The sequence below is a fragment of the Pelophylax lessonae genome (genome assembly GCF_965119305.1).
Source record: "Pelophylax lessonae genome assembly, chromosome: 1".
In the NCBI taxonomy this organism is placed as follows: Eukaryota; Metazoa; Chordata; class Amphibia; order Anura; family Ranidae; genus Pelophylax; species Pelophylax lessonae.
Genome location: NC_138768.1, coordinates 24228866 through 24249043, shown reverse-complemented (window position 1 = coordinate 24249043; position 20178 = coordinate 24228866). Strand labels below are relative to the sequence as shown.

At 41.2% G+C, this 20178-nt stretch overlaps 1 protein-coding gene across 1 annotated transcript in view; it reads right to left on the bottom strand.

The window, feature by feature from the left end:
* Positions 1-7363: 7363 nt before the first annotated feature.
* The window catches only part of LOC309565173 (vomeronasal type-2 receptor 26-like), a gene marked incomplete at both ends in the record, with an annotated part of 37699 nt that continues 24884 nt past the window's right edge, over positions 7364-20178 (bottom strand). Inside the window, 2 exons of the mRNA XM_082269969.1 lie at positions 7364-8271; positions 13195-13318. Of these exons, the coding sequence (XP_082126095.1) occupies positions 7364-8271; positions 13195-13318 (1032 nt within the window). The remainder of the gene's footprint in view (positions 8272-13194; positions 13319-20178) is intronic.

Below are 20178 nucleotides of genomic sequence, written 5' to 3'. Positions count from 1 at the left end.
TCAGCACCTAAAATAATGGTACCGCTTTCAGCACCTAAAATCCAAAAGAATCATACCGCCAGGGAGGTTAATGAATTTATAATTTGTGAAGAAAGGTTATATAATAGAATATATATGGGTGGCTTGTTTATGAAATTCACCTACAGGACCAAAAATCTTGCTTTTTTTTTTAAACACTTTCTCTCATTTACACCAACTATGGACCAGAGCAATATTTACATTTCTCTATGAACCTATTGATTCAGTAATAAAAAGGTAATACATATATCATTTCTCTTAGGACAAAAATTTACTTTTATTGCTGATATTGACTTGCAAAGATGATTTTTTTTTTTTTTAATGCAATTCATAGACAAAAAAAAAAGACAAACGTAAAGCCCAAATTTTACAATTTATAACATTTATAAATAATAAAGGATAGCATAAAAAAAATGTGAACATCACTAAAATTCTATTTAAAGGTGCTATTCAGATAATATATATACGTATATTGTTTTTGCTTCATAAAGTTAAAATTCCCCCAAAAAAGAATAGAAAAGCATTTTGGTTCATTTGTACTTTTTTATTTGTATGCAATCCATAGACAAAAAAAGTATCCAAACTTAAAGCTGTACTCCAGGATAAATGTATAGAAGCGGTAGAAGTACCCCTTCTATATATGATGCTCGGCTCCCACCAAACAGGGGCTAAATGGGCAAACGTTCAGATATTTGGATGATGGAACAGCCACAGGTCAGTCCAAAGCTAAGTTCAGACCAAAATTTTGGCTCATCCCTATTCTTCTCCTATAAGACCATCCCTGCCCCCCACCATCATGTGGTAGGTAATATTTCTAAGTCATTTGATTATGTGGTCAGCAGAAGGGTCCACTAGACCACAGACACATGGTCCAGCAAGTCATGGCAGAGATGTTATTTATCATTCATCACCCACTGGGCAGAAAGGATGCAGGATGACATCAGTTGGCTACAAACTTTTCTATTCTGCTTCAGAAGATCCTGTAAGTCAGTTCCTACCTAGGAATAGCTGCACCACCAGGATGGGGACATGTGCCAGAGAAGGCCCATATGTGAACCTACCCTGCTGAAGGGCAGACAACAGGCTGATGCTGATGTCATACATGACTTTTCCTGGCACAAGATGGTGTGCCACCTCTGGACCTGCCCCTGCAGAACTTACAGAATCTCTGCCCCAGTGTGGATCCTGTCCCCTAGGTATACCAGCTGTAACACTGCATAGCATCATTGTGCCTAAAGCCATTGTATATCTCCTGATCACTTGTGGGGGATTGCTGTTTCAGCGACAACTCACTTGATGCAATCTGCTCATTCTATGGCTGGCATATAGTATCCTGACTAAACACACCTAAAGGTTGTGATGAAAATCTGATAACATTTACCACCCGGATTCATTACTGGAATAAAAAATAATAATTTCTTAGTTGTAGCTGCAGTCTACTTGCTCTCTCCCTCAGAAAATGTGGTCTGGCCAAAAAGTATTACACGCTTAGCAGCAAATCTGTCACATTTCTCCTTATTCAGTCTGTGAAAAGGAAAGACAGTTATTTACTTACACATGAAATCCGTCTACTCTCTCCCTTATAAATTGTGACTTATCCAATGAAGGCCTGAAAAGTGTGCTGCAATTCTGTTCAATGTTTATATTTTTAATTTAAAAATTACAATTATCTCATTTTTTGTTTCCAGATGGAAGATGTCACTCAGAAATTGAATCTTCCCCATACACACTTAATATCGGTGGTGCAAATCTCTAACATTTTCCCATCTTCAGTCTTCAAAGCAAGACACCATTTTTTTTTAATTCCATGTGCCATTTGCTTGCTCTCTCCCTCAGAAATTGTGACCTATCCAATAAAAGCTTCAAAGTTGTGCTGCAAATCTTTTCTAATTTTTATCTTTTCATTTTGAAACAAATAGATGTTATTTTTTTCTTCCTTCCAGATGTAATTTTCCTGCTCAATCCCTAAGAAATTGTGTCCTGCCCAAAAATGCTTATTAGCTGTGGAGCAAAAAGATTTTCCCTTTTCAGTCTCTGAATGAAGACTCTCATTTTTTACTTTCCAGATGTAATATTCCCCCTCAGCCACTGGAAGAGTGCAGCCTGTCCATACAAGTGGAATATCTTCAGAGCAAAACTATAAAATGTTTTCCTTTTCTGTCTCTGAAATCAAGACACAGAATTTTACCGCATCCGTCTCTCAATCCAGACACTCATTTTTTTATTTCCAGATATAATATTCGTGCTTCATCACTCAGAAATGTCAGCCGGCCATTCCAGGTTTAATATTTGTGGGTAAGACTTTACATTGTAATACCTTTTTATCCCTCTATTTGGTGCGGTTTTGTGGGGCAACCCAGATATAGACAACTACAAAGGTAAAAAAAAAATCTTTACAACATCATTTTATTTCACAATATAGAACTGAACACTTCTTTCTTCCCAGTCTCTCAATTCAAGACTCATTTTTTCAGATATATTATTCCGGCTCAATCACCCGGAAACTGCAGCCTGTCCATACTTATATCTGTAGTGCAAACCTGTAACATTTTTCCATTTTCAGTTTCCTAATAATTACATTACTTTTTTATTTACAGATGCGATGTGCTTACTCTCTCCATCAATAATTGCAGCCTGTCCATTTATTTATTTCCAGATGTGAGATGTCTGCTCAGTCATTACAATTTGCAGTCTGTTCATAGAGGTCTAATATTTGTGGTGTAAAATTGTAATATTTCTGCCTTGCCGTTCTCTGAATAGAAAGACACAATTTTCTTCTCTCCGAATGTAACATGCCGGCTCAGTCTGTGTAAAAGGCACAGTGACTGCGGTGCATGACTGTAAAATGTTTGCTTTGTCAGTCTCTGAATCAAGAAATAATTATTGTTTTTGTTTTGTTTTTTTATCTCCAGATGTAATATTCCTACCTAATAACTCACAAATTGCAGCCTGTCCATACAGACATAAAATCTATGCTGCTAAACTCTATATTTTGGCCTTCTCAGTCTCTGAATAAAGACACTATTTTGTTTCCAGCTTGTATTAGTGTCACTTGTGACTTCAGTTAGTGTGAGAGACAGTTAGTGGTAGTTAGAGGGAGTCCCAGATAGGTTTAGGGTCCCCTCCATATATCCCCTAATAAAGATTTAACCCCCTGATCACCCCCAGGTAACCCCTTCATTGCCCTGTCTCAGTGTCACTATTATAGTGTACAGATCTTTTTTATGATCACTGTATTAGTGTCACAGGTGACATCAGTTAGCATTAACATTAGTTAGCATCAATCCAGGACAGCGTCAGATTGCCCACCGCATATTTAGTAAAACATTTTTACACTTTGATTGCCAGTGACACACACACACTAAACACCTCCATTACTAGTATAGTGTCTGAATGGATCAACATCTTTGGTCTGATCAGAACTATACTAGCGCCCCCAATAGTTTAGTATAGTGTTCCCAAAACGCAGCGTTAGCAGGACCAGCACCGACACCTGCCAGCACCTGGTTTAGCCCCTCCCCCCCAGAATCAGCAGATTACTGTCACTTCCAATACACAGCACAATAAAACACAGCCTTAGCAGAGTCAGGCCTGATCTCTCCCAGCACTAGCAGTTAAAGTTTTTCGTAGTGGTTCAAACAGTCCTTGAAAATCAGGTGCATTTTTACCTGTCAGACACACTAGGTAGCTATAATTCTTTTGGCCAAAATGTCGAAACAGAGGTATGGATTTCACAATTAGATGCTATTTATCCTAAGGGGTTGAACAAAGATTATGATTTGCATTAGTCTTTGTAAATATTGTTATACGTTGTTATTTTTATTTTTTACCAGTATCTATATGAAGTAACCAGAGACACTGTTATATTATTTGTCCTCTGATTATTAGATGCTGTGATTGATTGCATTGTATCCTAATTGAAGTGATTCAGGTGTTGCTAATTTCCAGTCCAGGTGAAATGTGTTATATAAAGAGTATATGTGAGTTTGATTTTCATGCTTGTTATACCTGATGAAGGATTCTTACTGATCCAAAACTGTTGTAAACAGAGGTACACTAGTGAAGAGGCCAACGCATTGCTGAGCATGACAGATGAGAGCGATGGGGAATCCTCACTGTCAGAATCAGGCTCAGTATTTGAACCTGTAGAGAGCGACGGCACCCTGACAGATAGCTCTGATGATGGAGTAGTGGTCCCTACTAAGGTCAGGCATACCCGACCCCCCTCTTCTGTTGCTGAGGTGCAACAACCACAGGGTTCTCATATGCAGCAGAGTGTCATTTATTGTAGTGGTTCAGGCAGTCCCTGACAGCCAGGTGCTTTTTTACCTGTGAGTCGCACTAGGTACCAATACATTTAGTGGCCAAAATGTCCAAAGAAAGGTACACTAGTTAAGAGGTCTACAGGCTACTGAGCATGTCACTGACAGAATCAGGCTCAGTATATGAACCTGTAGAGAGCAGTGGCACCCTGGCAGATAGCTCAGACTATGGGGTAGAGGTCCCTGCTAACATCAGACATATCTGAACCCTTCCACAAGTTTCTGAGGTGGTACAATGGCATGATGATTCTCTTATGCAGCATAGTGCCAGTACTAGTGCTGCTGCCTTTTGGTGAACTGGCAAGCACAAGCAGCCTAGTACATCCTGGTCTTAGACACAAAAGCACTGCAGTAACACTTGGTGACCTGGCTAGTCCCATAAGTGCAGGCCAAAAAGTTGCTAGCACAAGTAGCGCCCCGCAGTCACCGAGAATTCGATAACAGACCCATAGAGCGCATAGTGTCCTTCCTGATGTGTTTGCAAGTCCTGATTGGCAGCCCAGAGATTCTGCAGCACCCCTACTTCCCCCATTCACTGTCCAACCTGGAATTCAGGTGGAAACAGCAGATTTAACTCACCTTTGTTTTTTGGAGCTGTTTTTTCACAGAGGATCTGTACAGATCAATTGTGGACCAAAGCAATTTATATGCCAAGCAATTTATCGCCGCAAACCCAAATTCAAATATTGGCAGACAATTTGCATGGAAACGTATCCCGGTTTCCAAATTTAAGACTTTTTTGGTCCTAACCCTCAACATGGACATTACTAAAAAAATGAGTCATTGTCGTATTGATACACAGACCAATTTTTATTATATGCCCATGTTTCCTGCTGCCATGGTCACAAGATTTGGAATGTATCTGTGGGAATTTGTGCCCATTCAACCAAAAGATCCTTAACTACTTACGGACCGCCCACCGTGTATTTACATTGGTACTTTGATGTTAAATACTGGGGTTATGTCATCAGATAGCTGCCATAACCCTGGTATTTTTTTAAACAGTGGACGGTCCGCTTTAACATAAGGGTGGTCCCAGCAGTGGATTCCCTGGGGGATCACCTTTATGGGAGGTGGGAGGGGTGCCCCCCCTCCTGCCTCTTCCCAAATGTTTTCCCCGCTTCCTGGACCCGTTGGTAGCGGGAAAAATGATCCGATCCACTGTCCTCTCAGGCAGAAAGTCAGGTGAGGGCAAGATGGCCCCCACTCCACTCTATGGCCTTGGAGGACTGGAGTGACGTCATACGTTACTTCATAGCAAAGGTTTTAAAGAGCCTATTTTTTTTTTCATCATAAAAAAAAAATATGATTGTTTTTTCTTTTTTTAGTGTAGATGTGAGGTCTTTTTGACCCCAGATCTCACATTAAAGAGGTCCTGTCATGCCTATTTCTATTACAAGGGATGTTTACATTAAATTTATAGGAATAAAAGTGATCATTTTTTTTTTTTTTTTTTTAAAGGAGAGTGTAAAAATAAAAAATAAAAGATAAAATAAATAGGAAAAAAAAATTAAAGCAACCCGTCCGTAGAAGCGGACGCATGCGCAAGTCGCGTCCACATATGTAAACGGTGTTCAAACCACACATGTGAGGTATCTCCGCAATCTTTAGAGTAAGAGAAATAATTTGAGCCCTAGACTTCCTCTGTAACTCTAAACTGGTAACCTGTAGACATTTTTAAAGTGTTGCCTATAGGGATATTTAGGTACCAACGTTTGTCGCCATTCCATGAGCGTTCGCAATTTTGAAGCATGACATGTTGGGTATCTAATTACTTAATGTAACATTATCTTTCACATTATAGAACAAAATTGGGCTAACTTTACTGTTTTCTTATTTTGTAATTTAAAAAAGTGTATTTTTCCCCCCAAATTAGTTCTAATTAATTTTCTATCAAAAAAAGACCTGATTTTAACTTGTAAACAACAAGTGTCAGAAAAGGGCCAGTTTAGAAGTGGTTAATGAGGTCAGGTACCGATGTTGGATGAGAATACTTGACTCACAATCAGGCTGAGGTCAGGACTGGGTTCATGACATTTGGGTTCCTCCACACCAAACTTATTAATCCATGTCTTTATGGAGCTGGATTTGTGCTCAGGGGCACAGTCATGCTGTAACAGAAAAGGCGGAAAGAAAACAACTGCCTACATATACTGTAGAGCAGGGGGTGTCGATATCAATTTAATTGCGGGTCGCATCAGAAGTATGATTGCCCTCAAAGGGCCGGTTGTGTCTGGGATGCACTATGTACAGAATGCAGAGTACAGGAGTGCATTATGCACAGTGTGAAACCCCCCCCTCAAAGCTTCCTCACATCTCTCTCTCCTCCCTGGTCCGGCTCTAGTACCTCCATGTGTAGGGGGTTCTGCATCACCTTGCAGAGATATTGTTCCTTCTCTCAGATTCTGGAGATCTGTCCCTGCTGTGCCCCACCATAAGAGCGTGCAGAGATCTGTTAGTTCCAGGAGGCGCTGAGAGCCGAGTTTTCCCTTGTAAACATAGAAGGCTTCTGTGTTCACAAATGACAGTGAGGAGAGGGAGAGGAGGGAGAGATCCAGAGGTGGTGGAATGGAGTTCTGTCACGTTTCTGCTGCAAAACTGACTGTGAAGGCCACATGACAAGGCTTGGTGGGTCGGATTCTGGATTGAATTTATACTGGCTGGTGATCTTGAAGCTTTCTTTCTTATCACACTCCAATCAGTGTGTGAGAGCAAAGTGGGAGCAAGCTGCTAAGTGCAGGTGTTGGTTACATGGTGTGATGTTTTGATTGGTCAAAGCAATATTTGTGATCGGCATCGTCCAATGAACAGCGCAGTCACACTACTTTGCTTGTGCTTGCTAGGGGTCATGTAAGTGCAAGAAGCATCCCATTCTGTAACATCCACCTTCCATCAACTTATATACAATAGGCAGACAGAAGGCAGTAAATATACACAAAAATCATAATGATGATGATTTAACAATATTACTGAATGTGTTTAATCTGGTCTACAGCATTATACAATAAATCAATGAATTACATTTACAGCATTCTTTTCCCCAGCATTGTTCCTCTTGTATTCAGCTCAGGTTTTAAAAGTAAAATGTAGAGTTTTGGAGAAAACATACACAATAATATTCCAGCACTGGAGGTCAATATGGCGAATATCTCCACAGCCACCATGTATTTCCCTCTGGTGCTCAGATAGGCCGGAATCATGGCAATCCAGACACTGCAGAACACCAGCATGCTGAAGGTGATGTATTTGGCCTCATTAAAACTGTCCGGTAATGTCCTCACCATGAAAGCCAGAACAAAACTCACAGCTGCCAGAAACCCCATATAACCCAACATAGAGTAGAACCCAATAACTGACCCTTCATTACACTGAATGATGATCTTCCCAGGATAGGAGTCCATGTCATACTCCTGAAATGGTGGAGAGATGGACAACCAGAGAATGCAATTCATAATCTGAATGGATGAGCAGAATAACATGACTGTATTGGGAAGTTTGACTCCCACCCATTTTCTACAAGAGCTTCCAGGTCTGGTGGCTTTGAAAGCAATGAAGACCATGATGGTTTTGGCTAGGATAGAAGATGCTGAGATGGTGAAGGGAACTCCAAAGGAGACTTGTTGCAGCATACAGGTAATATCCACAGGACGGCCAAGGAAGAGGAATACAGACAGGAAACTCAGTATGAGGGAGAAGAGCAGAATGAAGCTGAGGTTCCGGTTATTGGCTCTGACTATGGGAGTGCTCCGAAACCAAAAGAATAGTCCAAGTATAAGGAGAGATGTTGTAGCAAATATGACTGAAGATACAGAAAAAAATAAAACTAGAATATCCTCCTCGTATGATAAATACTCATTGACTTTGTCAATACAAATATTTTTAGCTTTGTTAGGCCATTCATTTTCAGGACACTTCTTGCAGAGTTCACTGTCTGTAGAGTAAAAATAAGTGAAAATAACATTAGGCACGGTACACAGAGAATGCAACTATTTGATGATATTGAATATTTTTTTCAGTAATTTAGTTAACCACTTGCTGACCGCCCTATAGCACTTTTACTGCTACAGGGTGGCAGCTGTGCCCCAAATCAGATATATATACGTAATTCTGCATTTGTGCCTGCAGGGGGTGCTATCAGAAACTGATCTGTGGGTCCCAGGGACTCGATGTTCTTTGGAACTTGCCGATCATTAGTAAAACATGGAGAACTGAGATATGTAAACAAGGCATACCTCAGTTCCCAGGGGGGGGGGGAAGGGATGGATTCTGTGTTCCTACAAAGCAGAGACTAGAATCCATCTCTTCACCTAGAGAAAGCTGCACACTGTGTACACAAAAACACTGGCTAGGCACACAGTCAACCCTTTGATAACTCTAGATGTTTAACCCCTTCCCAGCCAGTGTCATTAGTACAGTGACAGTGCATATTTTTAGCACTGATCACAGGATTAGTGTCACTGGCTCCCACAAAGTGTTAAAAGGGTCAGTTAGTGTCCGATAGTCCACCGCAATATCCCAGTATCGCTATAAGTCATTGATTGCCTCCATTACTAGCAATAACATTTCCAGAAACTATAGTTTGTAGATTCTATAACGTTTGTGTAAACCAATCAATAAACACTTATTGAGATTTATTTACCAAAAACATGTAACAGAAATCATTTTGGCCTAAATTTAAGAAAAAATAAGATTTTTTAAAAAAAATTTTTATTGGATATGTTTTATAGCAGAAAAAAAAAAAAAAAATATATATATATATATATATATATATATTTCAGAAGTATGGTGAGCAGCACAACAGCAGTGGTTCGTTGAAGTCGTGTGCAAAGCAATCAAGCCATCCCACAGGCTGTATATATAAGAGAACAAGTCCACAGGGATTGCTGCACAAATATTCTTTCTTTATTAGAAAAACATCCAAAAGTACATACCAGTACAATATCAGAGTATTTCGATAGTAACGTTTCGGACTCCAAAGTTAACGTCCTTCCTCATACAGAAATACATCTAAGGCTGGCCATACACTATACAATTTTCTTGTTCAACTTTCCTTTAGATTTACCAAAACCATGTAATATAGGGTCAAACCTAAACACTTTCAATTTGTATGCACTCAGGCAGGCCCTTGCACTACATAGTTTAAGGTAAATCTAAAGGAAATTGAATAAGAAAATTGTATAGTGTATGGCCAGCCTTAATCTCTATACAAATACATAGGCTTATATATGCTCAAACATCAATTAAGAATCCACAAGTCATCAATTATTAGTTAATTCACACAGGTGTCTCCAATTGATCATTAGAAGGACTGAGATAAGGTTACAACTTAGGAAACGTGAAGTCCAGTGGATCCATGCTTTAGACACTTTACAACCGAAGGGGTTAAATTCTGAACTCGATTTGTATTTATTTTTATAAATGGTATCTTTATAAATGGACTTTTGGTCTAATATATGTGTCTTACACCTTCAACAGTGACAGCTATATCCAATACCGCAACATATGATTAATTGTGTTATTTCATTGATTGAAATACATGTTTTTGTGGAGTCTTTTTTTATTGACAAATATTTTTCCATTCCTTTACTATTAGGACAGAATACACTGGATATGACTAATTCCACATAGGGAAGGATCCAATCTTTGTAACCTTATCTCAGTCCTCCTAATGATCAATTGGAGACACCTGTGTGGATTAACTAATGATTGATGACTTGTGGATTCTTAACCACTTGCCTTCTGTGCACTTAAACACCCTTCCCATCCAGGCCAATTTTTAGCTTTCAGCGCTCTCACACTTTGAATGACAATTGCGCGGTCATGCTACACTGTACCCATATGACATTTTTATCATTTTTTTTATCCAAAGAATACAAATTAAGACAGGGATGGATACAGTGTGACGTCAGCGCAGTCCGGCAAAAGGTCCGCCCCCAGCTCTGATCGGGAAGGGCGCGAAAATTGCAAGGCCCAATCCCGTGACACAGAGCACTGAGGGCGGGTCCGAGAGGCAAGAACGGTTCCAGCCTCTTTGTGACTCGCCGCCCTCTGACAGGGAAACTCCGATGGCGGAGGGAGGATAAACCGCCCACTCATGCGACGGGCTGTCCCATACCTCACAGTCAGGCTAGATGGAAAAGGCCACTCAGGGAAAGCCCTAGCAAGACAGTAGGAGGGAACCATTATCCTGTAAGGTGATGGTGCTACCAGCCGCACCTCCAGGCACCGAATAGTACAATCACCATCAATGACCGCCATGTCACACGCCAGCACGGCGTGTTGACTCTCGCAGTTGGAGGTTATTTAGTCCAGACTGAAGCCTGGCTCGGTCTGGAGATACAGGAGGTCACGGTCGCTCCAGCTGGTGTCACGAATAGACACATCTTTGTTGCTTTGGGCAGCTTTTCAGGTCAGTACCTTGAATAGTGATGATATGGCCATGATATTGGCTTGAGCCGTTATATAATTTTTTATGTGGTTTATTTTAACAATAAACCTCTTTACCTCCTCATTTTGTTTTCTGCTTTTTTTAGGCTTACTTTGTGCCCTATTGATTAGTAGGGGGACGTCTGCTCAAAGTAATTTCTCTATATACTACCTAGTTATTCGTGATCCATAATACATACTGAGGTATGCTATCTTCCTTTTTTCTATGTTTCCATCTGTTCTTCACTAACTTTACTTATATATACTATTTTTGCACATTACCTTCTATGTGCGTTATAAAAAGATTTTTATATATTCTTTCTGTATCCATCCCTGTCTTCATTTGTATTCTTTGGATAAATGGCAGTGATCCATATCCTGCATTTTCTTTTACATATACTTTGTTTCCTGGTTTTCTTACAGTAAACATAGTGTGGCTCATTTGATATATATTTCCACCACATTTGACTGCTTTCATGCATCCAAACGTCTATTTATACGTTCTATCGTGACCTCATGAACTACAATAACTAACTCTTTTGCTTAAGGGGTAAGATTGTGGATACTATTATCTTTATTACTATATACTCCGTCTTCTTATGACACTTTCTTTCTGTTGACTATCACTCATACTTCATTATTGTTTTTTATCAGATTGAGAATTGATATCCTAAATATCCCCCCACCTCCGCCACCCTCCTTTTTGGGTGTTAGTGGCACGCTTCTGGACTCTCGCCCTTGTGTTTGCCCTGTGACCACAGGCATCAATACCTACAAAATGAAAAAATAGTGTTTCCTCACACTTTGCTATCAATATTGCTATATTGGTAAGAAAATATAGTCAATTTATTTTTATGTTTCATGTAAATTATGTATTTGGATATTTGTGTATGCTTTGTTTAAAAGAAAGATATATATATATATATATCTTTAACAGACTTTGTATGAATCTTAAATCTTTCCTTTCTATATTTTTATAGAATTGTTACAGTCTTCACATAACTCCTGAAGAAGCTCTTACCGCACGAAACATGTAGAGTATGCCTGTGACTGAAATATACTACTAAATACCGAGCCTCCTAATACCGCCATCGTTGGATTTGGTTCTAACCTCTAATTAAGTTTACTGGGAACAGCCCTAGGGCTGTCTGTCATTTCTGTTCTCTAACAGTTTTATAGATGTTACATTTTTTCCATTAAGGTGGTTACGGAGGTTACGGTTATTTCAATGAGTATATTAGTATATATATGCTTTTCAAGATTCTGTCTTTGACTCAATTGTTCTTTGATGTTTTTTGTCTTGCACTTGTGGTGGTACACATATGTATATGTTTTTTAATATTTTCTAAATAAAATATTTAACTTTTTATGACTTAACTGTCTGGTTATAGTGCCAATAAAGTCCATCCAGTTCTACCCCTCCCCTGTACATGTAGTGAATGAGGGGTCTGCCCCCTTCAACTTATGGGTCCCAAAATTGGGCACATGGCCTGAGCTTGCCCTTTACGCCTTGGAGGTGCTGGTGTGCCCTGCAGCCAGTGTATTATCTGAACGTGTATTTAGCACGGCTGGGGGCATTATCACAGACAAGTGCAGCCGCCTGTCCAGAGACAATGTGGACAAGCTCACATTCATTAAAATGAACCAGGCATGGATCCCACAGGACATTACCGTACCTTGTGCAGAATAGAGATGGATACCGGCCCTACCCAGCCATTGTTATATTTTGATCTTTCTCACTCTTTTGGGGTGTACCCCAATTTAAAATGACTAAAAAAAAGCAGTGTTGGCTACCTCGTCCCCCTCCACCGCCGCTTCCACCTACACCGCCACATCCACCGCCACCTCAACCTCCCTCCTACTCCATATGAGTCCTTCACAGATGAAGAAAATTGTTTTATTTTTCTGTTTTTTTGTTGTTTTAAGTTATTTCCCTATCCACATTTGTTTGCAGAGCACTTGTCATGCTCTTAACTACATTTTGCTGCCATTTGCAGCACTCTAGCCCTTTCCATTGTTTTTTTAGAGCCATTTTAGTGCCTTAAAGCTCAGGTCCCCATTGACTTCAATAGGGTTCGGTGTCCGGGTCAAGTTCGGAAAAAGTCAGGGTCACGGACCCGGACTTTTTTTTAAAGTTCGGCCGGACCCACCAAACACGGACATCCAGGTGTCCGCTCAACTCTACCTGTCACCATTTGAGGAGGCCACACGGATGGTGAGCCAGGATGATGCATACATCAGTGACACTATCCCTCTAGTCTACCTGCTGGAGCACACGCTTCGTGGAATCAGTAATCAGGCCACCAGGCCATCAGTAATCATTAATTTCATACAATGTAGGGAGATGTTCAGCCTGCAAAGTTTTTACAGAATCACTTTTTTTCTAATTCAGTATCAGAGTTTCTATTTAAAGAAATATAAAGCTTACCAGATTGGTTTGATATTTCTCCTTCTGAACATGGAGCACAATTATAACAACATGGGTGATATCCTTCTCTTACAGATTTTCTGAACCCTGGAAAACATTCCTCGGAGCATCGACCCCTTGGGACCTAAGATAATATGGAATGATATGAACTATTCAAGAGCAAAACTACAGATATAATAGTGTAAATAGGGATGGGCAAAAGGTTCGGCCGGAGCATGAGTTCGGGCTGAACATTTGCCATTCGACCGTTTACCAAACACATAAATTTGCAGGGTGATCGCCCCAATGAACACCCTGCAATGCACAGAGTGCTGCACACTGCATTCTGTGCCCGGATTTGGCTTTGCCCAATCAGGGCACAATGTAAGCTGATTGTTAAGGAGCAGGGCCAGGATGATGAGTCATCAGCTGTCAATTAATTTCCCATTTGACAATTGAACAATAAAAAAAAAGGGCTTGTAACAAAATAAAGAAAAAAAACGGTGCCCCCCCCCCCCCCCAGTTAATGCCAGGCCCTTGGGATGTGGTATTGATTTGAAGGGGAACCCCACGCCAAATTAAAAAAAAAAATTGCATGGGATCCCCTCTAAAATGCCTACCAGGCCCTTAACCAGGCATGCAGCCTGGCAGGTCAGAAAAGAGGGGGACAAGCGAGCGCCCCCCTCCTGAACCATACCAGGCCACATGCCCTCAACATGATGGGGACAAGGACCTCATCCCAACAACCGTCGCCAGTAGTTGTGGGGGTCTACGGGCAGGTGGCTTATTGGAATCTGGAAGCCCCCTCTAACAAGAAGGCGCTCAGATCCTACCCTCCCCCCATGTGAATGAGTATCGGGTACATAGTACCCCTACACATTCACTAAAAAAGTATCAAAACATAGTAAGCACAAGATACATGCCTGCCTGGTGTGTTCCTTGTTCTTCATGATGCTCTCTGCACTTTAAACGGACCTCTGAGACTATCACAGTGCAGGTGCATTTATACGGAGACTTGATTACACACAGGTGGATTCTATTTATCATCATTAGTCATTTAGGTCAACATTGGATCATTCAGAGATCCTCACTGAACTTCTGGAGAGAGTTTGCTGCACTGAAAGTAAAGGGGCTGAATAATTTTGCACGCCCAATTTTTCAGTTTTTTATTTGTTAACAAAGTTTAAAATATCTAATAAATTTCGTTCCACTTCATGATTGTGTCCCATTTGTTGTTGATTCTTCACAAAAAATTAGAGTTTTATATCTTTATGTTTGAAGCCTGAAATGTGGCAAAAGGTTGCAAAGTTCAAGGGGGCCGAATACTTTCCCAAGGCACTGTACATGTTTTTGACAATTCCTTTATTAAAAAAATAAAAAATAGTCTCCTTCGATGTAAATCCATCATCAATCAATCACGCCACCTGCCGACCTGAAAAAGAAAATGCTCCCGCCTCCTGGGAGGCCTCCTGCCAAATGTCTGCTCTGCGCTTTGAAATTTCCTATATAGGTAAGGGGCAGGGCCACCTGGCAACGTCACTCAGTGGCCCCGCCACCTCTGACATCATATGCCCAGCATGTACCAGTCCTTGACGTCAGAAGCACAGAGCAGGCATTTGGCGGGATGCCTCCCAGAAGGGGAACGTTTTTTTATTTTATTTTTTAAATTTTCAGGTGGCGTGATTGATGATGGACTTACATATAGGGATATTGTTTTTTATTTTTTAATTAAGGAATTGTCAAAAACTTGTCTCTTGTGTTTATTACTTTTTTACACTTTTTTTGGTGAATGGGTAGGGGTACTATGTACCCGATACTTATTCACACAGGGAGAGCCGGGATCTGGGGGCCCCCTTGTTAAAGGGGGCTTCCAGATTCCAATAAGCCCCCCATCCATAGACCGCCACAGCCACCAGTCACAGTTGTGGGGATGAGGCCCTTGTCCCCATCAAAATGAGGACAAGGTGCTTTGAGGCAAGGGGGCAGAGCCTCCACATGCTAAGGGAATGTGGCCTGGTATGTTTCAGGAGGGGGGGCACTCTCTTGCCCCCACCTTTCCTGACCTGCCATGCTGCATGCCTGGATAAGGGAGGGAATTTTCGTGGAACCCCACGCCATTTTTTTTTTTTTTTTTATTTTGGCATGGGGTTCCCCTACAAATCCATACCAGTTTCGAAGTGTCTGGTCTGGACTGGGATGGGGGTGGGGGGGGGGGGGCAATTCCTTTTTGTTTTTTAATAGCCAAGTGCCTACAATTTTTTTTTTGCTTTAGAAATGTCATTTTTGCTGCAGCATGTTTTATGCATGCTACAGATGTGCCACTTTACAGGCACATTAAGGGGACCCCCCAGGTACCATATTTAAAGTAACTTTTCATTTTCATTGTTGCACTTTAAGCATAATTACAATCATTGCTCCTGAAAAAATATATAGTTTTTTATGTATTTCTTTTTTTATTGATACATGCTCCCCAGGGCAGTACCCAGGCCCCCATATTCCTTTCATGGCCAAATGCTTGCCTTAAAAATTGGCACTTTTGATTTTTCCTGTTCGATCCCCATATACTTCAATGGGGTTCACTGTTTGGGTTAAAACATTTCCCCTGTTCTGGAGTTCTGCTGCAAACCAAACAGGGGGTAATTTAGCCAATGTCTAAGTATACTGTAAGTAGTGTAATAGTAGTGTTAGTGAAGCCTTTGGTGTTTAAAATGATGTAGCATGCAATCCTTGGTGGAAACACATAAACCATTCCAGAAGGTGGCCCTTCATTAGTCTGGATACCACAGAATATGCCCTGAACCAGAAGACAGAAATAGACATGTAGGAGTACTAGCAGAATCTTTCATTAGAATGGTTACAGCAACAAAACTATCAGTACAAGTATAAACGCCCAAAAGGGAAATTTCCTACAATAGAAAGAGAAGAAGACAAGTAGTCGTGTACCTCTGATAACCACATACAATGCAGCACTAGAAGGGATAAGAGTGATAATTAGGCTGGTTTAACACTTGTGCTGCTGTGCAGCTCACAGTTTGCGCGGGTACGGGAGCCCATTCATTTGAATAGGGTTCTGTGCCCCGTAATACTGCAGGAAAGAGGTTTCTGCACTATTTTTGAAATTGCAGCCCGCACGGGAACTGAGGTTCTCAGTACGGGTGCGATTTTGCAGTTTCTGGTATTTGTGCGAGTCCTGCAGCAGCACTACCCGCACAGTATTGTGTATCGCTGACCATTGACTAAAGTATGCAGAAAAGAAGTTCAGAATCTCTGGGACTTGATAGGACATATGTTTGATACATAGTCTGCTAACAGCTGAGCATAGAAAGCGTGATGTGCTGGCAGGTGATATTTCAGAAAATTGTTGAAGCAACCCTAAAGGATATACCTTAAAGGGATTAAACCTTGATTAGCCCTTTTAAAAACCATAGTCTGAAGGCTTCATGTTGCGTAGCTTGCGGGAACATCAGGTTACCATTGATATGTAAGTGGTTGGAGATGAACGGGGAGAGATCCAGTAATTTCCTGACTTCCTTCCATGCGATGAAGGTATCCCGCAGTGAAAGGGTATGTTGGAGGGATGGGGCAGAGACCTCAACTTGCTGTGGAGCAGGGCAGCCAGATTAAAGGGGGCAATAGTCATGCTCTTGAGCAAATATTGCATTAAGCTGACTTCACCCATTATAAATCTGCCATCCAAAATACAGTTCCTGCCTCATGCTGCTAAACAGATCAGATCCATCACTCTCATCTTTGTCTGCCTCCTCCTCTGCCCACTAACTCACTCACTGCCCAAGAGATTGCCAATCATTTTAAAAACTAGTTCAGTGAAATTCTTAATGAGACATTCACTGTCCGATTATATCCCCCACCCAACATACCATGTCTACCAACATATCATCTTACAACAAAGAAGTTTCTATGCTTTTGACTGATGTCAACCTAACCCCCTCCCTCTCCCTCCCATGGACCCCATTCCTCTATTCTTAATGCAAATTGCTTGACCATTTTTTTTTTTTTTTCACAGACTAGCTGGTAAGTGTGCTAAAAAAAATTCTTAAGTTTGCTGACATGTTTATAAATGTCAGTTGGTCAACAGTGTCCATGGACAGATGCATTCTTTTGTCGGTCACAAAGACGCCCCCCCCCTGCTGAACCAAATGCACACTCAGATAGCAGCCCACCAGATTAATTGCAAACTGGGCAAACACTCAGGCAGCCACCTGCACTACTGCCCCTGCTTGATGGATACAGGGACAGTGTCTGGATACAGAGGGCCTTGAGATGCAGAGAAGTCCTCCTCTTCCTCCTAATGCTCTGCCTTGAGTTCCCTTCACATGATACCATGCAGTGAGTGCTCCAGTAAGAACACAACTGGCACAGTGTTACTGATACATGCATTGTCACAGCTTACCATTCCTGTTGCCCCCTGAAATGATGACAATACAGTGCATGCGTCCTGTATCAGCAGCCACTGGCATGGGGAAAAAAGTCCAGCTTCCTCCGAGCCTGTCCTTGTGCCATACTCACCAAGGTACTCAAAGATGGTCCTCTACTGCAAGTACAGCTGCTTCAGCAGGGGGCTGCCCCCCCCCCCCCATTCCCTGGCAAGCCAGATAGGGATTTTGAGGGAACCACATACACTTTTTTCTTAAATGGATATGCACATTATTTACAAATTGCCTTTCGTTTGCACACATTTGCAAAACACATGCGTAAGCTGCAGAGGCCACACAGAGCCTCCATAATAGGAGCACATGTATAATAATGGATAGATTAGACAGGCCTGGAGGGAGCCCACTCCTCCTTAAAGGCACAGGGGCACTCTGGACACCCAGAAATTAGCACACTGGCAGTGAAGGTGTCCAGTGCACCCCCTTACCAAATAACTAATGGTTTGGAAACACTGTTTGTTTATGCTGGGGAGGAAAGACTGAATGGGGAGCAGGAGGCAGGGCTATTATTGATTGTGATTGGCTTATAGCCCCGTCCAACTTGCCTCCTTCCCATATAAAGCCAGTTACAGTCAATCATAGCCCTGCTTCTCTACTCCCTGTGCCAGCCTTTGCTACCCATCCCCATCCAGAATAAACAGTGCTTCTTCTCCAACTGATTGTGAAAAGCACATCTGCAGGGGAGAAACAGAGAGGGGGAAAAGGAGCAGCGTATTGCCCCTTCAGGCTAATTAGTGGAGTCGAGTGCCAGAAAATGTATATTCAGAAGTTATTTTGAAATCATTTGTTATGTAGTTTGAAAGAAAAAATAGCCCAGAATAGCTGTTTTTTTAAGGAGTTGGTGGCCGCCATGTCCTTATCAACTATGATTTAGCTGCTGTCAGCAGGGTTTCCCACTGACAGCAGAATGTAAACAAAAGAAACAGCACTAAATAGCTGGTTGTTAAGGAGCAGAAGCAGCAGAATGTAAACAAAAGAAGAGTCGGCATTAGAACATTTAAAATAAAAAAAACAGTGTTGGGGTCCCCCCAAATACCATTCCAGAACCTTATCTGTAGCCTAGTAGGCCAGAAAAAAGGGAGATGAGCAAGCACCACCCTGAACCATAGCAGATTACATGCCTTCAACATGGGGGGTTGATGAGGACAAGGGCCTCTTCACCTCAACCTTGGCTCCAGTGGTTTTGGGGGTGCAAGGGGCAGCTTATTGGAATCGGGAAGCCCCCGTTAACAAGGGGGGCCCATATTCTGGCCTCCCATGTGAATGAATAGGGGTTCTCATGGTTGGGAGTCTCAGAGTTATGCCATGTTTCTGTGTACTTAGCCTGAAAATAGGAAAACAAATGCAGCCACCACATCTAAGGACTGGCAAGGGGTGTTATATTACATGTTCTTGGGATTAGACATTTTTTTAATGATCTCTACTATGATATTGTCCAGTAAAAGTTCATTAAGCTATTTTACAATAAATCTCCTTGAGACACAAGGCTGCCCAACCTGAAAGACAGGAAAGAAGCCCCAAACCAAGATACTACCCCCACCATGCTTCACAGAGGGGGGGGGGGGGTAGTCATGTGCTTTATTTTTTTCCAGAAAAAATAGCATTTCATATTCTGTTAACTGACCTCACTATACTACTCACAGAATAGTGCCCTGTAGCCATTGTGGCTATTTGAAAACTTTAGGCACAGTTGTTAAGTTGCTCTTAAGACTTCTCTGCAGGTCTTCTATGGACATCCTATGTTCTTGCTATAAACTTTACAGCAAATTTCTTTCATTTTCAGTTTAACGTCAAGGCCTTTAAATATGTGTTTGTGGCTCTTTTGTCTTCCTGCATCCTTACAATTTTTCATCAAAAATCTTCTCAAGCTTTTTTTGATCATGGCTTGAGTCACATGATCAGAACCTTCTTTAGTAGAATAGACTGTACCAGACATTGATTGGTCTTTTTAATTTGGCTGGATATCATTAAGCCACACCTCAAGCCTCTCATTAATTAGAGTAGCGGAGTCTAAATACTATCTTTTCTGGCTGTCACTATCTAACAGGTTCAGACATATTGGGCTCCATTCACAAAAGCAGATCACATGTGGTATTTAGATGTTTTCCCAAATACGGAATGCGATCCTGAAAATGTCAATTCACTATTGCCCTATGCAGTATTTATCACATAAAGCAAAAACGGTAACTGATCACATAAAACAGGAGTGAAAGCCAATTCGCAAAAGGAAAAAAATAAATAAATACAGGAGGTAAAGAAGTAGTGGTCCCGGCATGCAAAATTTAAGGAGCTGGCAGGTAACAGCATCCTAAACAACCAGTAAACAACATGGTTATTAACCACTTTTTCCTGCTTAACATCCAGGCCACTTTTTTCAACTTGGCACTGCGCGACTTTAACTGACAATTGCGTGATCATACAATGCTGTACCCAAATTAAATTTATGTCCTTTTTTTCCCACAAACAGAGCTTTCTTTTGTTGCTATTTTCTCACCTCTGCTCTTTTTACTTTTTGCCATATTAATAAAAAAATAGCAAAAATTTTGCCAAAAAT